Raw genomic sequence first — 20,650 nt, 5'->3', positions numbered from 1 at the left:
CGTGAAATTCAGTCGCACATACTCAAATTTTGATCGCAAAATGCGAGCATTTGGTCGCAGTCTGGAGCCCTGCCACAGAATATTGAGTTTTAGGAGTACATAAACATTGAAACTACGTCAAGAAACCATTCTCGGGAACATCAGGGAAAAAAAGTTTGTGTTTATCATTTTCTGTTCTTTAGATATCAGCAGTAGAACATAGGGTGGTTTCAGCGAAAACACAAGGTTTGGACCAAAAAAAAAGCGTTAGCTGCCGGTATTTATCTGTGTCGTCTCTCTGTTGTCTCGCCATTTCTCTTCTGCACCGTCTTCCTTATTCTTCCTCTTCTTCTAGCCTCTTGGTTTTAAAAAAACTGCAACTGGTAATACCAGTGGAGCTCTTGAGCCGAGAGGCAGCAGTCAATATACCAGCAGTATCTACTCTAGTCTGTTAACATAATATTGTTTAGGGCTGGGGATCCATTCAAATGTCAGGAATCGATTTGATTCTTAAGATTCAGAATCGATTATCTCGATTCGATTCTGATATTGATTTGGGTTAGTGTTATTAAACTGTTTTTTGAGCTGTTGCATGAATTATATGACTGTAGTTCTGCAACATATTAATACTAGTATTATATTGAGATTCAACAGCAGGTATTGCAGCTAATGATGCTGTAAGGACCAATCAGCTCCCAGAATGCTGATAGAACTGCTTTAGGAAACATCATGGGTCAGAATTATCAAACAGATCCAGGGAGGAAACAGAGACGGATGAAATCGGTTTTATTTTTTTCGCACATTCCGTTAAGATTTTCTGTCTATTTCAGTTTTTAATTTTTGAGAATTTAGTTTTTAGCATTTTATGTAAATGTAACCCCAAGACAGTATATAAAGTAATGACATATAGACAATTTATGCAATTATAACTGAAAACTTTAATGTTTTCATACCTTTAAACATGGCACCAGTTATTCTCGTGTCCAACAAAACATTCCTTTTTTTGGGCATAAACAAAAAAAAATAAAGTTGTAATGATGAAAAAAAATCGATCTTTAGACATACAAATTGATTTTTAGGAATTAATATGAGAATCTATTTAGATTTTCAACATTTCAACACAGGCCTAATATTGTTTATGTAATAATATTAATTATTGTGTTTTTGTACAATAACATACCTTTTGATAATGTCTGATTCATCACTCACACATAAAAAAATAATGTAATTTTTAATTTTTTAACTCTTGGGGGCCGCCTAGTGGTCACGGGGCCCTAAGCTGCCGTTAGTTGTCTTCTGTCTGGGGCCGGCTCTGATCATAGCAGGGGTTTGTGATGTGTTGAATCACCCGTGAAGACTGGTTGTTGCTGCCAACAGGTGCACCTGAAGTTTGACGTGAACCCGTACGACCCGGCCATCCTGAGACAGCTGATCCTGTGCAGCGGGGAGCAGAACCAGCAGGCGCTCACCGAGTCTCAGAGACCAAATCTAACCTGGTTAGAAGAATCGTCTTCCTGCTCTGACCTGCCCAAGCTGGAGGGAGACAGGTAAAACACAACACACCTGTTTGGAAATTGTTCCAGAAAAAAAGAAGCTTCACCCGTGTGCCGCTCTCTCATGGTATTCACTTATAGTTTTTATTTAACCTGTTGTTTCAGTGCATCGCTTACAATCTGAATAGCCCTGGTTAGAAATGCTAATGTGACGTGTGCGTTCTTCCAGACTGGGTTAATCACGTCTTCTCTTTCAGTGACGACCAGCTGGAGGATTCAGACAGCGACGAGCATTCCCGCTCTGAATCAGTGACAGGTAAATATGCTCTGCTCTGCTGGCACCATGTGAATCATCTGAAGCCATGCCGTCATGTGCTAACGTTAGGGTTGCCAACTCCCTGTAAAATAAATAAGGGCCACCTCATCGTCAGGGCCGGCCAACCCGGTTACCTTCAGCCTTCCTGGTGTGGCGATTTTTTTTTTTTAAGCCCCTTTTTTTTTTGTTGAATGAAACGATTTTTTTAACTATTTGACTCGAACCTGAATTAGATGCATATTTTTGAATGCCATAAACACATGGAAAACCGATGTGTAATAATTTTGTATCAAATTATTTAATACAAAATAACAAAATGAACCGAATAAAATAAGTATCTTTCTTAAACAGAAACCTGTCCTGCTTAACTTAAAATTGTATAAATTAGTATAAAACAATAGAAAGAAAGCAGAACATCCATCCTGTAATAGTGCACATTTTTAGTGCAAAAACAAAAGTGCAAACAGAAAGTCTGTATAAAACTTGTAAACATATTTGTGCCTCAAAGGCCATGACTGTAGCTACAGTTGTAGTAAAACAGAAAACAATAACTTATGAACTCAACAGCTCAATGACATTTTCCATTGGCATTTTTATGACTATTTTTTGACTTTCACAGTAATACGGGACAAAGTGCGTCCCTTTTCAGCTCAATACGGGACGTACTTTAGTTTATAAATATGGGACGATTCCGTTTTTCAAGGGACGGTTGGCGACCCTAGCTAACATTAGGACAGTACCTTTTAATAGTATGTTGTTTGTTTTTTTTAGTTGAGATGTGCAGCAGCAGTTGTTTCTCTGAAAACGTGTGCTGTGGTCTTGTGTTTCAGGCCAGTCCTCGCAGTGGGAGAGCATGGACGTGGGTCTCAGCGTGACGGCGCTCAGCGTGCTCCAGCAGCCGGAGAAGCTCCAGTGGGAGGTGGTGGCCAGCGTGCTGGAGGACACGGTGAAGGACCTGGAAGAGCTGGGGGCCAACCCCTCACTAAACCAAACCAAGGCCCACAGCCAGCCAAAAACTAAGGACAAGGTCCCCGACCAGCACAACATTCCCTTCCCCTGCCTGCTGGCCGGAGGCCTCCTCAGTTACCGCTCGGCGTCCAGCACCCCCACGGCCGGGCTCCCGGCCACCACACGCAGGACCCAAGACGGTCCACTGAGGACTCAGGGCCCCGAGCCTTTCTCCGGGCCCCTGCAGGAGCAGGCTCCCATGGATATAGCTTCCTGCAACCCCCAGCCTGCAGCCCAGGAGCAGGGCTTCCCCAGCCAAGCAGGACCTCAGCTCCCCAGCCCTTCCTCTCTGCCTTCCGTACGCAGGACTATTCCCGTGCTGCTGCTGTACAGCATCAAGGAGGTGGACGACAAGTCCTCCGGGCAGGTGTTCGCCCAGATGAACAACCTCATGAGCAAGGGGCTCCACGAGGAGGGCTTCACCGTGCCGCAGATCATCGAGATGGAGTTCGACACGCACGAGCAGCTTCTCCTCCAGGATCCTCCCATCACCTACATCCAGCAGTTTGCCGACGCGGCCACCAATCTGGCCGGGTTGGACGGTCACATGGACAAATGGAGCACGCTGGCCGCGGCCACCGTCTCCAACCCGCCTCGGCCGGGAGCGCTGGTCCAGTGTCTGCGGCTGCCCAAGCAGCTGGAGGACAAGAACCTGTACGTGGACTCCATCACGCCCTGCTGGGACGGCGTGCACCTCCTGGTGGGGCTGCAGCCGTGCAGCAGCGAGTCTCTCAGCGCTACCAACCAGGTGGAGGCTCTCAACAACCTCAACCGCTTACATTCAGCGCTGTGCAGCCAGCGCAAAGGAGACAGCCACCACCCGGTGGCCAACGGGGTGGAGGGCCACCACCCGGACGGATCCCCCCCCCAGACTCCTCTCATCCTCCCCCCGGGAGACCAGCAGCAGCAGCAGCAGCAGCAGAAGAGCAGCAGCGGGAGTGGAGGGGGGTGTCTGGCTCTCTACAAGCTCAACTACTCCACCCGCATCGTCACGCTGGAGGAGGAGCCCATTAAAGTGCAGCATATCAGGGACCCCGGGGACGCCATCACCTCCCTGATCCTGCTCCCGCCGGACGTGCTGGACAGCCGAGAGGACGACAGCGAAGAGACTCCCGAGGAGCCGCTGCCTTCAGCTCCAAAAAATGGTTCTTGTGGCCCCGGATCAGGGCCGGCGGGGTCGGGAACGGGGGCCGCGTGCGGAGCGGCCGCCGCCACCAGTCCTCCAAGCTCCGCCCCCGGCCACAAAGACGCCCGGCGGGGCGAGGTGGTGGGCCTGGGCCACCTGGTGGTCACCACACAGGCCGGCTACATCATGATACTGGACCTGTCCACGTTGGAGGTCCTAGCCAAGGTGGAGCCGCCCAAAAAGGAGGCTCCCGCCGATGAAACGGATCCCTTTGTCTCAGTGACCTATTGCTCTGGGACTGACCGCCTTTGTGCCTGCACCAAAGGTAAATTGTTTTGTACTATACTTTAATGTTTGCCACAAGGCATCAATAATTGGTGCAACCTGAGCGTCACACGTGACAACTTTGCTCGAAGAGTCATCTGGTTTAGAAACCTAGCACTCTTTTCATCGTGCAAACAAAGAGGATGTATAACTATCATGATAAGATGGTAATATAGGATATGTATGGAAGAGTATTAGGGCCAGGCAGGAGAAAAATAAAAATAATATTTCAGAGGAGGAAGATTTTTTTTTTCATTATGCACTTCGAGAAAAAAGTCGAAATGTCGAGAAAAAAGTCTAATTGTCGAGAAAAAAGACGAAATGTCAATAAAAAAGTTGAAATGTCGAGAAAAAAGTTGAAATGTTGAAATACAATTTCAAGAATAAAGTCGAAATTTTGTGAATAAAGTTGAAATTTCGCCTTTTTTCTCAACATTTCAACTTTTTTCTTGAAATTTAACTTCAACATTAATCTCGTCATTTCGACTTTTTTCTTGAAATTGTACTTCAACATTAATCCCGTCATTTCGACTTTTTTCTCAACATTTCGACTTTTTTCTCAACATTTCGACTTTTTCCTCGAAGTGCATAATGGAAAAAAAATCTTCCTCCTCTAAAATATTATTTTTATTTTTCTTCTGCCTGGCCCTAATACTCTTCTATAGAAGAAGTGTAATTAAACCTGCGTTGCTTCAAAATACCGAGTCACCGAGTAAATGCTGCATCAGGGCGTCCATGGGGACCTAACGTCTGAAAAACCCATATAAACATCAGCCTTTAAGGTCATAGTTTTAGGATATGAGGAAACTGACATAATAACTGAAGGACATTTGTGTCTGGTAGGTTATTTCTTTGTTGTAACAATGCTTCTTGAAAAGTTGAAAAACTGTTTTAAATGGTGACACTTTTGTCAGGAGTACTGAAGTTCAGAAACAAGAATCAGTGTACACATACTCAGCTCTGCTGCTCCCCCCACAAATGCATGTGTGAGGAACCAGAGCGGCCTCCCCACGTACAAGGGGACAAGGCAAAAAATAAGGCTTTTTATTCCATGTGAAAAAACACATACAGGCGGAGGGCAAAATCAGTAATTTAAAAAAAAAAAGGCACAATGGGGCATAGCCTCTCAACAAGCTACCTGCATTCAGCAGACCCCTCTGGTATACAGCTGCTGTTTATAAACCCAGGCAGGGTGGAGAGGTTGATTGGACACAGGTGTGCCACAATCAGCAGAACCAGGCACACCTGTGTGCTGCTCCCCCGCAGACCACGCCCAATCCTCCACTCTGACACACACATTAAAAAAAAGTCAGGTGATGGTGAGAAGGGGAGGGGTTGCTCACTTTCTCACAGCATGTTCCTTACAAATATAATAAACTACAAAGCAATAACCTACCAAACACACATTTCCTTACTTTTTGTGCTTAGTTTACATGTAGTAGGTCTGGAATATGTCAAGATTCACTGAAGGTCATTTTTGTGTTGCTGTTAAAAGCTTTTCGTGCTTCAGAATGAGTAAATGTCCTCCTTGCTTTTCATGGGTCAGTCGTGTCCTTCAGCACAGAACTACAAAGTCAAACACAACTTAATTGTTTCTGCCTTTTTACAGGTTTTTACAATATGCTAATTCAATATGTTAGCATTTTATTTTCCATGGAGAAATGCGGGTTCAGTCAGTCTAGCTTGACAAATCCAAATTCAAACGTTGCTTAACACCAGTGGAGGATGAGTTGAGACCCTTGGTACTTTACTGTAAGGACCAATCAGCTCCCAGAATGCTGATAGAACTGCTTTCAGAAACATTGAGGGTCAAAATTATCATATAACAGATCCAGGGAGGAAACAGAGTCGTATGAAATCGGTTTAATTTTTTCCCACATTCCGTTTAAATTTTTTCCATTTTCAGTCTATTTCAGTTTTTAATTTTTGATTATTTGGTTTTCAGCATTTTATGCAAATGTAACCCCAAGACAGTATATAAAGTAATGAAATATAGACAATTTAAGCAATTATAACTGAAAACTTTAATGTTTTCATACCTTTAAACATATTTAAAGGCAAAAACATGGCACCAGTTATTCTCGTGTCCAACAAAACATTCATTTTTTGGGCATAAACAAAAAAATACCAAAAGTTGTAATTTAATGATGAAAAAAAAAAATCGATCTTTAGACATACGAATCGATTTTTAGGAATTAATATGAGAATCGATTTAGAATCGGAAAATCAATTTTTTTCAACAGAGGCCTACAATGGACTAAAAGCGGTGGCCCACTTGCCCGTAAATATTGCACAACGCATGTAGAAAAAAATGACCAATCATCTGATTGATGGTCTTTAGTGTTAGGCCAATACAACCAATAGGAATAGGAACCAATAGGAATTAATATGAGAATCGATTTAGAATCGGAAAAAAAATATTTTTTTTCAACACAGGCCTATTCAGAGCTCACCTCTAAAGAAACTTGGAACGCGAAATAAAAACCATTTGTGTGGTCAGACTTTTAGCTTTAATTTGAAATGGCTGACTTAAGGCTAAGTTATGGTTCTGCGTCAAATCGACGCCGTGCCTACGCCGTTGTGAACCCTTCGAACTTCTCTCATCACAGCCCTCTCGTCTGCGTTTGGTCTGCATCGCCTCGACGCGTAGTTAGTCAGTGACGGCGTGTGGTACGCGTCACTGACCTGCACCTCCCAAAAATTGTAACTACACATCGAGGCGACGCAGACCAAACGCAGACAAGAGGGCTGTGATTGGTTTGCTTGGTAGCAACACATTTCCGGTTTCCGGTTTGAAGCAGTCGCGATCTTTTCTTCGTGTATGTGTGATTTTCTTGGTTTTGTTTTTTTTGCACAATAGTTGTCCTTATCTCTTTGATTCACTGTGACCGGAAAAAGTCGGATAAACCATTCAGGAAAAGATCGCCAACTAGCGGTCACGGGGGGTACTGCACTGTGACGAAAGGGAGTGACGGAGAAGTCCGAAGGGTTCACGACGGTGTCACGGTGACGGCGTAGGCGCGGCGTCGATTTGACGCAGAACCATAATTGAGGCTTTAGTCTTGAATACTGAAACCAAACTAACTGCTAACAAACATAATGAAGCATGACGTGCCCCGTTTAAACAGAAGAAGTTGAGTCCAGGACCCTTTGGTTGGTTCCCTGAAGCTGGTGTTACCTGAATGATGCAGGAAGCCGTCAGCCGCTGTGTCAGGCTCAGTGTTGGGTGTAACGCGTTACAAAGTAACTCGTTACTGTAACGAGATTACATTCGCCAGTAACGCAGTAATGTAACGCGTTACAGTTGTAATTTGGGTAATCCCGTTATAGTTACTCTAAGACAAAAAAAATACGTTACTTTAGTTACTTTAAGCTTTTCAGCTACATGTAGAACGGGAGAACAGAAAAGAAAATCAAACTTGCCTTTCATGCGTCTTCACGCGTTGCGCAACACTTGTCTGACTTAAGGCTGATTTATGGTTCCGCGTTAAATTGACGCAGAGCCTACGGCGTAGGGTACGCGGCGACGCACACCGTACGGGGATTTTACGGGACTTCTGGTGCTGACCTGGGCACTGCAGTAATAAGGTTCCAACTACAGGACTGTCTCAGAAAATTAGAATATTGTTCTTTATTTTCTGTAATGCAATTAAAAAAACAACAATGTCATACATTCTGGATTCATTACTAATCAACTGAAATATTGCAAGCCTTTTATTATTTTAATATTGCTGATTATGGCTTACAGTTTAAGATTCCCAGAATATTCTAATTTTTTGAGATAGGATATTTGAGTTTTCTTAAGCTGTAAGCCATGATCAGCAATATTAAAATAATAAAAGGCTTGCAATATTTCAGTTGATTTCTAATGAATCCAGAATGTATGACATTTTTTTTTTTTTTTTTAAATGCATTACAGAAAATAAAGAACTTTATCACAATATTCAAATTTTCTGAGACAGTCCTGTATATGTTTTTCATTGGCAATCGAGTTATGGTGCAGCTCAGGTGATATTGCGGAGTAATCCAAAAGTAATGTAACTAGTCATGTAACTAGTTACTTTCAACTAACTAAGTAGTGTAAGAGATTGCTTTTTAAAAAAAGTAACTAGTAATATGTAATGGATTACTTTTTTTGAGTAACTACCCCAACACTGGTCAGGCTTCAACGCTCACCAATGAGCTCCTTTCAGGGTCACTTCGTTTTCTGCAATATGTAGTCGGCTAACACATGTTTGTAGCACATGCTGTCAGCAAGTATGGAGGACTGTCTCAGAAAATTAGAATATTGTGATAAAGTCCTTTATTTTCTGTAATGCAAAAATGTCATACATTCTGGATTCATTACAAATCACTGAAATATTGCAAGCCTTTTATTATTTTAATATTGCTGATCATGGCTTACAGCTTAAGAAAACTCAAATATCCTATCTGAAAAAATTTGAATATTCTGGGAATCTTAATCTTAAACTGTAACCATAATCAGCAATATTGAAATAATAAAAGGCTTGCAATATTTCAGTGATTTGTAATGAATCCAGAATGTATGACGTTTTTGTAATTGCATTACAGAAAATAAAGAACTTTATCATAATATTCAAATTTTCTGAGACAGTCCTGTAGAAGCCCCGTCAGTTTTTAAAGGCCCCTGATCGCTGTAACATCTCTGTGCTTCTTCTGTTCAGGTGGAGAACTTCATTTCCTTCAAATTGGAGGTGTGTGTGATGATGTAGATGATGGAGACATGTTTATTGATGGCCCCCTTTTTAAAGGGGCTGACCCGCTGCTTGAGGGGGCCAAGCCCCCCTCCAACCCCTCCAGTCCTGGAATCTCAGGTAACAGCCCTCACCACACCAAAACACTCACTAATCTACCGTTCAACTCTTTACCTCCTCACATATCTCGCTCACAGAACAAATTAACTTTTAATAAACAACTTAAGGCTCACCTAATGCTGCAGACCATATGACTGGGAATGTATTATTGATATTGAAATTAGTAGAATTATTATAATGATAGCAGTGACTGAAAATATGTTACTCATGTATGGTATTATTAGTGCTATTATAGTGTATTAGTATAATTATAGTGTTATTAATATAATGATATTATGCATATATAACTGATCTGTGTGTGTGTGTACATGTATGTGTATTATTGTTGTTGTTGTTTTTATTACAAGTGTAGTTATTCTAGAAATGTATTACTGTATGTATTTATGTCTTAGATGTTATCGTTTATGTAATATTTTATCTACTTTATGGACCCCAGGAGGATTAGTGGCTGCCAAGGCGGCAGTTAATGGGGATCCATCCAATAAACAATAGAGGGAATGCAATGACGTCACAGATGAGACTTCACAGCGGGTTACGCCCACTGAGTGTCGGAAAGACTGAGTGTCGGAAAGACTGAGTGTCGGAAAGACTGAGTGTCGGAAAGACTGAGTGTCAGAAAGACTGAGTGTCAGCGTAAACTTTCAGTTTGAGCAACTGGAAAACATCTAAAATGGGAGAGAGCTGTTCTGCGATCGACTGTACTCATAGATTTAGCAAGAAATCTGAGTTATAGTTTTACAGACTGCCGAAAAATAAGCTTAAGAGAGACAAATGGATCGCTGCAATTCACAGAAACAACTGGATTCCAGGATAGAAACGTGGATTTGTGGTTCCCATTTTGTATCAGGTAATGTTGGATTTTTGGGTAGCTAACGTTCAATTCAATTCAATTTTATTTATATAGCGTCTAATACAACAGATGTTGTCTCTAGACGCTTTCCAGAGATCCAGAACATGAACATAAACATAAACATAAACCCCCGAGCAATTATTACATAAACAATGGCAGGTAAAAACTCCCATAGTGGGAGAAAAACCTTAAGCCAAACAGTGGCAAGAAAAACTCCCCTTTAGGAGGAAGAAACCTTGAGCAGGACCTGGATCATAAGGGGGGACCCTCCTGCCGAAGGCCAGACTGGGGGAGAGTTAGGGACGTCAGCAGCACAGCAGGCAGGTGGAAGCAACAGTGGGATGACCCAACGGTTAAACAGTCAAATCATAAAGTTCGGTGTCCTCATCACTTTAATTTCGACAACAAATCCTGCCTTGAAGTCGGACCAAGGGCCAATCCCAATTCTCCTTCACTCGCCCTTCTTTTCTCCACTCGCACTTCTTTTCTTCCCTAAGCCCTAAAAAAGAAGGGGGAGATTTTAGGGCACTTGAGATCTAGGGCACTTGGCCCAGGTGCCTGTCCCATTTCTCCCCCTACCCCTCGTTTTCATCCCTACCCTGATCAGGAAGCTGAGAGCCAAAAGCTGTTTTAATTTCAGCTATAGCTCTAACCCCCTCCCCCTAGGTTAAAAGAGGAATTGGGACACCACTACCTTCACGGGAACGCGCAAAACTTAGGGTTAGTGAAGAAAACGAGGGCGAGGGGGAGTATTGGGACGCAGCCCAAGCGTCAAGACTTTTGTATTCCTTCAAGCTTTGCTTCGTGTATTTCCCCGGAGTAGAAATGAAGTACCAAATATTAATGTCCATGGACCACTGGTTCTTGGGGTAACTGTACCAAATATTAATGTCCATGGACCACTGGTTCTTGGGGTAACTGTACCAAATATTAATGTCCATGGACCACTGGTTCTTGGGGTAACTGTACCAAATATTAATGTCCATGGACCACTGGTTCTTGGTAACTGTACCAAATATTAATGTCCATGGACCACTGGTTCTTGGTAACTGTACCAAATATTAATATCCATGGACCACTGGTTCTTGGTAACTGTACCAAATATTAATGTCCATGGACCACTGGTTCTTGGTAACTGTACGGGTCACTGTCAAGTCCAACTGCCTTTAATTTAAGCTTTAAGCCGTCTTCTCCACTAGTTGCAGCTGTTTTTGCTGATGTTTTTCCACTCAGTGTGAGTAAGGGGGCTGGTCCAGTGGGGACGTGACGTCAATGCATTCCTCTCTATAAACCAGTGGAGATTGTCCCGCTCAGTGTGAGTGGTCTCATGTTCCCCCCTGGTGTGTGCAGGAGTGGACCTCCTGGTGGACCAACCAATGACCACCGAGAGCCTCATGTCTCTGGTGGAGATGACGCGCTTCGAGACGCTGACCCCGCGCTTCTCTGCGACGGTGCCGCCCTGCTGGGTGGAGGTGCAGCAGGAGCAGCAGCAGCGCCGCCACCCCCAGCACCTGCACCAGCAGCACCACGGAGACGCCGCCCAGCACACCCGCACCTGGAAGCTGCAGAGTGAAAGGTAGAAAAAGTTCTTCAGCCGCACCGTCAGGAGCCTCACAGGTCCAGAACTTTACCTGAGAAACCAGGTCCAGCTTCAGCGATGACCTCTGTGCTCTGCCTGCTCCGTCTCTTCCACCGGAGCAGATGGAAGATTGTTTGTGGTGCACAACACAAACTACGTTTACATGCAGTCAAAATTCTGGTTATTGCTAATAATCTGGTTACTGAAACATTCTTAATATTCCGTTTACATGGTAATTAATCATTTGGGATATCAGGATCAATCCAGCGACGCGCGGAGAACGTGATGACGCAATTACCGTCATTTCCACTTCTTCTTCCTGTATCCAAATTCAAAACAAATGCTGCTTCGCGCAACTTTTCTCTCACCTTCTTGTAAATCTTCTATCCCGGTACTTTCTACCGTCTACAAATGCAGAAATGTTCATATCCTTCATTCCATTTATGAAGTGATTAGTCTCCTCCTGGTCTTGTGTTTCTCCGTGTTTATAAGAACTTCCTGGACTTAAAAGACCAGGATTCCTTGTGAACAGAGCATGTGCAGAAAACAAATTCCTGTTCCGTTTGATGGGGATATTCCGTTTGGCGTTTACATGACCCAATATTCAGGTTTTAAAAGGAGTAATCCAGGGTTAACCCCATATTGGGGTTTTTAAAAACCCCAATATGAGCAAATTCAGGTTATTCAAAGGGGTTATTGGTGTTTACATGGCCGGGCAAATTCGGGCTATTGCCAATATTCGGGTTTTAAAAGGGTTATTGGTGCATGGAAACGGAGTCACAGATGTACTGATCGTAACATGTGACATGACAAACTCGTGTGGATTAGTTAGTTGTACCAGTGATTCTTCATGTTGCTCCTAAAGGCACCAAGAAAATGGTTTTGTTCTGTAATGGCACTTTTCCACTAGAACCTACTCATCTCAACTCGTCCTGGTTTCTTTTCCATAACAATTCAGCACCTGGAACAGCAGTAGGAGGTTGGAGTGAAGCTGCTGTGACGTATTTGATTGTGTGATCTAAACGAAGAACACAACACTAAAGATGTAGAACCTGGAGGAGATGATAGATGTGCTGCTGGATCTGTGGCTTGTGTTTGATACCAAGTTAAAAAATGAGAGTGAGAGAAACTTCAAGCGGCAACGCTTTTTAATTTTTTCAGTTAGTCTCGGCGCTGCCCGTCTAGATCCCTTTTTAATTCTCTCCTCAGCACCAGGTTTATGAACATCTGCACCTCAGAGTTGGATCATGAAACAGACTTTTGCTGCCATTGCCTGTTGAATAAAATGAACCAGAATCCATCAGAGTCTCTTTCTCTGATTTCCTCCTCCTGACTCAGACGTCTGACTCCAACCCCCCGACCAATCGGTGGCCTGTAGTGTGATGATGTCAGATACAGCCGACTCAGCAGCTTAGAACCTCGGCAGAATAGTTACAGAAAAGTATGTACTCGGTACGTTAGACCCCTAGTGGGAAAGAACCAAACCGAGGAGAGTCGGGCTGAGTAGGTACTTATTACCCACTTATTACCAGCATTCCCTCAGAACTGGCGCTACTGGCCAAGTTAGCAGGGGTTCATTGCATATTTGGAAGTTTGTTTTGAATTAGTGCCGTTTCCATTCCTGGATTTCTTTTTGGATATTTGGTTTAGAGTAAATGGAGGGGTGGTGGAAGCGTCCAATGACCCAGCGCAGTGTTTTCCCTAACCAACAGTTGCACTGGTGTGTCCACAGCTCCAGCTGGGACGAGCACGTGTTTGAGCTGGTGCTGCCCAAGGCCTGCATGGTGGGCCACGTGGACTTCAAGTTCGTCCTGAACGCCAACATCGTCAACATTCCTCAGATCCAGGTCACCTTACTGAAGAACAAAGCACCAGGGCTGGGCAAAGTCTGCGGTGAGGACCCTCTACCCACCTGCTGTTGTTGTTGTTTCCCCCTTGTGCTTGTTTGTTGCACCATGACAGAATGCTGTCCTGGAAACATCACCTGATCCACACCCTGAGGAAGGCTGTGGCCCAAACGCGTGGGCTGTAACCCACTTTTTTATCTTCTACATGAAATAGGCCCTCCAGAAAAACGCGATTACGCGATCGCAGAATTCATTGCATAATCAGCCAAATGGTGCATATTACGCGGGGATACATTTATTCCTGAAAGGGCGCATATTTCCCGCGATGATCGCATATGTCCGCGCTGAATATGCAAATTATGCGGGGCTCGCTTGATTTCACCGCATCATCGCCACACATTTTCGCATAAAGTTTGGAAAAAGGGGGAAGTGTTGTGAGTGACATGTGGGGACGCCCGGTCGCGACGTGCGGGACCCGCCCGGGGACCTCCGCACCCCTCGCAGAAACCGCAACCCCCCAAACAGCAGCTCTCACCCGCGGGGGTGAGAGGAAAAAGAGAGTGCTGTTGCGCAGGGGGCGCGGCTGCCGGTGGACTCTGGATCCGCGCTGACCGCGCACCACTGCGCCTGCGGAGGCGGACGCATCCGCCGGCCAAGCTCCCATCCACTGGGGGATCTTAGCAGCGGACGCGTGGGGTGACGAAGCTCTGGCTCGTCCCCTCGCCGCGCCGGCACGCCCGGCAATCACCCGAGCACTGAGCCGCGGGCTGGAGGGAGAGAGACGGCCGGCCCCCGGGCTGCCTCCGCCCCTCTCCTATCCACCTGCTCTCCTTTTTTTTCGCCTCAGATCAAACGAGACAGCCCGCTGAATTTAAGAGGGAAGAGCTCAGCGCCGAATCCGCAACTTCCTGCATATTTCGCATATTTTGCAACTTCCCGAATATTCCGCAACTTCCAGCATATTCCGCAATTTCACCGCATAAAAGCACATAAAAAAGCCGCACATTTAAGCGCATAATCAATGATTTTAGCCCGCAAAATCAAGGATTTTAGCCTGCAGAATCAAGGATTTTTGCCCGCGTTTTTCTGGAGGGTCTAATGAAATAGCCATTTCTAATAAAGGCTTTTTATATTTGAAGAAGAGTGCCATGGATTTTTCTTCTTTTTTGACATCCTTTTTCCCACCTAAGAGCACCTTCGTCACATGATTTAGATGAACCTTCTGAGCACTCTGGACTTTCTTTTTGTATGGAATTGATTGTATTTAGTTTTTATCCTACAACACTCCAGTGTTATCAAAAACTTTGAAACCTATCTTTTGTACTGAGTGTGAGGAGAGCAGAGAGAGTGTGTGTCTGAAGCTTGTGGGTTGTTGCAGAGACAGCAGTGGACAGACAGATCAGCTTCCCCCTCTCACACGTCCTCCACGCCAACGGGGAGAAGAACGGCCCGCCGCTGCTGCAGGACTTTGCCGAGGACATCCAGTTCATGGACATCGAGGAGACGTCAGGTGAGGAGCACGCCCCCCCCCCGGGCCTTACCTTCTCTACAGTCACACCAAAAGAAGCCAGTCATATTTGGAATAAAGTTGTTATTTCTGGGATGGATGGTTCATGTGTTTTGGGGACATGATACTTGCAGACAATGACTACGTTTACATGCAGTCAAAATTCAGGTTAAGGTCAATATTCCGGTTACTGAAACATTGGGAATATTAACTGTTTCCGTGCGTGAACAAACAGGGTTATTCAATTCAATTTTATTTATATAGCGTCTAATACAACAAAAGTTGTCTCTAGACGCTTTCCAGAGACCCAGAACAGTTATCCCTGTTTACATGGTAATTAATCATTTTGGATATCTGGATCAAACCAGCGACGCACGGAGAACGTCATGACGCAATTCCCGTCATTTCTGCTTCTTCTTCCTGTATCCAAATCCAAAACAACAACAACAACGATAACAGCAGCACGGCGGATAGTCGGACCAGCTGGTACCGTTTTGTTTCTCGGCCCTGTAGTTCTCCTTTTCCAGCGTCTTCCAGCGGTGCTTGATTTGTTCCTACAAATGCTGCTTTGCGTAACTTTTCTCTCACCTTCTTGTAAATCTGTCTATCCCGGTACTTTCTACCGTCTACAAATGCAGAAATGTTCATATCCTTCATTACATTTATGAAGTGATTAGTCTCCTCCTGGTCTTGGTTTCTCCGTGTTTAGAAGAACTTCCTGGACTCAAAAGACCAGGGGCCGGATTCACCAATATGTTCTTAAGAACTATCTTAAGAAACGTCTTAAGATCTAAAATTAGGAAGTTCATAAGAAAGTTCTTAAGTGCAATTCCTCAATATTTTCTTAAGAACCGTCTTAAGAACTGTCATTTCTTACGAATTTCTTATTTTTCCTACTTAAGAACTTCTTAAAATATGGCTGTATCCGAAATGGCATACTAAGTACTACATGCTACATACTGCATCAGTATGTACTGTATACTGCATACTACATGCTGCATACTGCATCAGTATGTACTGTATACTGCATACTACATGCTACATACTGCATCAGTATGTACTGTATACTGCATACTACATGCTGCATACTGCATCAGTATGTACTGTATACTGCATACTACATGCTACATACTGCATCAGTATGTACTGTATACTGCATACTACATGCTACATACTGCATCAGTATGTACTGTATACTGCATACTACATGCTACATACTGCATCAGTATGTACTGTATACTGCATACTAATTATTCATTTCATTATATTCAGTCATGCACCTGAAGCGAGACTTCACTACACCGATAAATCGCTCCACAATATTGCGGGTCTTTGTTTGTGCAAATGTGTTGAAAAAGGTGATACTAGAGTTTTACCTTTTCACAGAAGACATTTTAAGACAGGTCAAGGTTGTCTTAAAGTTAAGAAAAAAGTCCAGAACAAATTTGAGAACTTTTATTTCAAGAATACCATTTATTCTTAAGTTTTTTCTTAAGAAGAAAGTTGAGAAGAAAGTTGAGAAAATACTTAAGAACTTTTTTGGAGAATATGACTACTCCTCTTTTTTCTTCTTAAGACTGAACTTAAGAAAAAAATGACACTTAAGAAGATTTTTTTTCTTAAGAATGTTTTGTGAATCCGGCCCCAGGATTCCTTGTGAACAGAGCATGTGCAGAAAACATTCTTGTTCCGTTTGATGGGGAAATCCCGTTAGGCTAAACATGACGTTTAGTAAAGGAGTAACCCAAGGGTCATATTGGGGTTTTTAAAAACCTGAATCTGAGCAAATTCTGGTTATTCAAAGGGGTTATTGGTGTTTACATGGCCGTGCAAAACCGGGTTATTGCTAATATTCCGTTTAGAAAAGGGTTATTGATGCATGTGAACGTGGTCAATGAAGCATGTTTAATTGAATATAAGAGTAGTGAATGATCCTGTCGTACCTGCTTGTGCTCGTTGCAGCCTCCGTGTTGTGTCCCTTCCTGGAGGACCACAAGGAGGATATCCTGTGTGGCCCGGTGTGGCTGGCCAGCGGGCTGGACCTCTCCGGCCACTCCGGCATGCTCAGCCTCACCAGCCCCAAGCTGGTCAAAGGTGAGACCTCCCGCGCGGGCCCACGGGCCCACGGGGCCACCGGCCCACCGGCCACCTCAGCGCCGCTCACACTGCTGATGGGGGCTGCCTCTATCTGGTGACAGAATAATCCAACATTAATGACACTTGTTACTGAGGACCAGAAACAGGAAGTGTCTTGAATGTTTGTTGAGAGAGATGCTCACGTGCGTCAGGATGCTACGGAAGAGTATCAGGGCCATGCAGGAGAAAACATATTTGAGAGGGGAAGATTTCTTTTTATTGTGCACTTCGAGAAAAAAGTCGAAATGTAGAGATTAATGTTGAAATATAACCTCAAGAATAAAGTCGAAATTTTGTGAATAAAGTTGAAATTTCGAGATTAAAGTTGAAATACAATTTGGTGAATAAAGTGGAATTGTCTCCTCTGGCCCATCAAATCCAGTTAGGAGAGCGACTGACAGATATGCAGCAGCAGCCAGAACTAACTAACTAAGGCCACACACATATGGGTACACATAGCCGGGTATTTACAAAAACGGATATTTCCCCCTCTACATTTTGAAAAATACCATCATTTACAACCCGCATAAATAGCTGTTAAGGTGCTATGAGCAGCCAAACCTACAGGGGGCAGTGTAACGAGAAGATAAAGTCATGCTAGCCAATCAGAATCCTGGAAAAAAACATCAACAAATGTCACGAGTAACTTCCAGTTACTTCCAAGATGAACCAGAGTCTTTCGTTTCTCAACATTTCGACTTTTTTCTCGATATTTCGACTTTTTTCTCGAAGTGTATAATGAAAAAAAAATCTTCCCTACTTCCTTCCGTAGTATGCCATGAAGCCGTTGAGATGTGTAATCTGAACGTACCCGTGTACAAGGCGTTAGTTGGTGACAGTGACTTTAGTGCTGACTCAGCCAGGGAGCGTTTGACCGATGCTTGCCTCTGCTGCTGCAGGCATGGCGGGGGGGAAGTACCGCTCCTTCCTGGTCCACATCAAGGCGGTGAGCGACAGCGGGGCGGAGGAGAGCCCGCGGCCCGTGCTGAGGATGCCCAGCTCCAAGCCCCAGAGCTCCAAGGCCCACTCCCTGACCACGCTGCTGCAGCGCGCCCAGGCCTCCAAGGTACCGCTCTCTCTGCCCGGCTACTGACTCTCCACCCGTCTGATTCCCGCTGGAGAATTAGGACAAGAAATCCACTCCTGTAGGAATATAATCCCATTTGCATTACATTTTTTTATTTAGCACATATTAAAAAGTCAGTAATACAATTACCATAAAAAAACGATAGACAGCATACATGACTGTCTCAGAAAATTAGAATATTGCGATAAAGTTCTAAAAAAACAAAAATGTCATACATTCTGGATTCATTACAAATCAACTGAAATATTGCAAGCCTTTTATTATTTTAATATTGCTGATTATGGCTTACAGTTTAAGATTAAGATTCCCTGAATATTCTAATTTTTTTAGATAGGATATTTGAGTTTTCTTAAACTGTAAGCCATGATCAGCAATATTAAAATAATAAAAGGCTTGCAATATTTCAGTCGATTTGTAATGAATCCAGAATATATGACATTTTTGTTTTTGTAATTGCATTACAGAAAATCACAATATTCTAATTTTCTGAGACAGTCCTGTAAATGCATATCATATGCAGCACACACGTCACACACACACACACATTCCCACGCACACCACGCTCATACACTGCACACTCGCGCACACACACAAAAAAAAATTACATAACCAAAAAAATAAAAAAGACAAAGGTAAGAAAGAAAAAACTACAATACTGTATAAAAATGAGGAAAAAAGACAAATGTGAGTAAGTAGAAGTTTAGAAGTCATTAAGCTATTGATATAGCAAAATAGGTTTCACAGATTTTTTAAATAATTCATGAGAAAGTTTGACAAGGTGGGGAGGAAGTGAATTCCATGTCTTGGAACGTCTGTAAGAGAATCTGAAACTGAGATGAAATAGTTGGCGTTTGTGGGGCCGAAGCTGGGAGGCTTTACGGGTGGAATAATTATGAAATTCATTGTTCGGGGAAAAGAAATTGGGAAAAAAGTTAGAATGAGTTTTATTTAAAGAACCATATACAAATTGAGCAATTTGGGGGTTATTAATCTGATATTAAGGATGCCGAATGATTCTCACCACTCGTTTTTGCAACCTAAGAATTGGTTGTAATTTTGTTTGGTGAGTACAGGCCCAAGCAATGTTGCAGTAACTAATAAAGGGATACATTATAGAGTAATACAGGTTGAGTGAAACTTTTGTGTTGAGGATATAACGGATTTTCCGAATTATTCCAATGTTTTTTTTTGCAATTTTAGATGGAATTAGTGAAATATGAGGTTTCCAGGATAGGTCTTCATCAATTAGCACACCAAGAAAACCAGTCGATTTAACATTCGCTATTGAAACATTATCAATCTTCACTGTTAAATTCTCAGTGTGTTTCTTGTAATTGTGATTAAACAGAACATACTTAGCCACTGTAATGTGAGTGAGGTGAACGCTATAATACTGTTTTATGATACGACTGGGGCCCTTTGTTGCTGTTAGACATTTTTCCCTTAGCTTAGACACAACTGTTTTGTCTGTGTCAATAATGAAATGACAAAGCAGCTAGTCACCATGAACGTGTGTTCCTTCTGTAATGTGCGTGTAGGACAAAGCGTCTGCAGGGAAATCTGAGAGCTCGGGGTCCAAGAAAGTGGAGAACCTGCGGGGCTGTGACCTGCTGCAGGAGGTCTCCGTCACCATCAGACGCTTCAAGAAGACCACCATTCCCAAAGAAAGGTTTGCTCTTCCTTCTTCCTTCTTCTCCTCAACACCGGAAACTGCTTTCCTGCCGTGTCTGCAGCGCTTCAGGATGGATCTGAGCTGCTGCAGGCACAGGAACAAATTAAAAGCAAACCTAAAGAGGTAGCATGTTAAAAAAGAAAGGAAAAACAGAAAATAAAGAAAAAATAGAGTAATTCCATTTAACATTTAGATATTAATGGGGGTCTGCTGGAGCCTATCCCAGCTCATTAATACATATTCATTTATTTCTATTATATATTTATATGCATATATATACATACATATATACACTATGTACACATACCCATATACTATCTACATTATGTATCTATGTATTTATTTAATAATAAATTAATAAGTTTTATATGTATCTATTCAAGAGATGTTTCTTTACTAACAATTTGAATTTAGTAAATTTGTGTATTTATTTTATTTGATATGGACATAGCAATAACATTGGACAAACCTGATGCATTGTTTAAGTTTTTTAGCACTAGTGCTAATTCCCAACACTTGTCCATAGGCAGCTTTTGAAAAGAATAGAGAGGAATAAAATATTAAGATAACAAGAATGGGGAAAAAAATAAATAAATGAAAAATGAAAAAAAAAAAAAACCAACAAAACAATTGGAAAGGAAATCAAAGAAATACAATTTTCAATTAGAAACATAAAAAGACAACAAAGCAAGCAGTCAACAAGTTAAGAACTATTCATGTGTTCACTGCTGATTAGATTTTAACCACTGTTTGAGTTCTTTGTTAAAAGCTTTTGTATTGGTCTTTAATTTTAACTCAGTGGGTAGAGAGTTCCAAAGTTTTGCCCCCTTTACAGAGAGAGCAGACTGGCTAATATGTTAATAGTTTGCTTAAAGGAATGGTTAGGAATGG

The 20,650-nt window shown here is 42.9% G+C and overlaps 1 protein-coding gene across 5 annotated transcripts in view; it reads left to right on the top strand.

The window, feature by feature from the left end:
• The window catches only part of birc6 (baculoviral IAP repeat containing 6), a 172,268-nt gene that overhangs the window by 44,327 nt on the left and 107,291 nt on the right, over positions 1 to 20,650 (top strand). For all 5 annotated transcript variants that reach the window (XM_061745121.1, XM_061745123.1, XM_061745120.1 and 2 more), the window contains exons 8-17: positions 1,357 to 1,526; positions 1,730 to 1,788; positions 2,619 to 4,247; positions 8,932 to 9,081; positions 11,282 to 11,507; positions 13,243 to 13,403; positions 14,736 to 14,867; positions 16,827 to 16,958; positions 17,900 to 18,066; positions 19,626 to 19,756. In XM_061745121.1, the coding sequence (XP_061601105.1) occupies positions 1,357 to 1,526; positions 1,730 to 1,788; positions 2,619 to 4,247; positions 8,932 to 9,081; positions 11,282 to 11,507; positions 13,243 to 13,403; positions 14,736 to 14,867; positions 16,827 to 16,958; positions 17,900 to 18,066; positions 19,626 to 19,756 (2,957 nt within the window). The remainder of the gene's footprint in view (positions 1 to 1,356; positions 1,527 to 1,729; positions 1,789 to 2,618; positions 4,248 to 8,931; positions 9,082 to 11,281; positions 11,508 to 13,242; positions 13,404 to 14,735; positions 14,868 to 16,826; positions 16,959 to 17,899; positions 18,067 to 19,625; positions 19,757 to 20,650) is intronic.

The sequence above is a fragment of the Cololabis saira genome, chromosome 17 (assembly GCF_033807715.1).
Source record: "Cololabis saira isolate AMF1-May2022 chromosome 17, fColSai1.1, whole genome shotgun sequence".
Lineage (NCBI taxonomy): Eukaryota > Metazoa > Chordata > Actinopteri > Beloniformes > Belonidae > Cololabis > Cololabis saira.
Note: the sequence above shows the minus strand (reverse complement) of the source record. Positions and strands in the feature narration are given on the sequence as shown.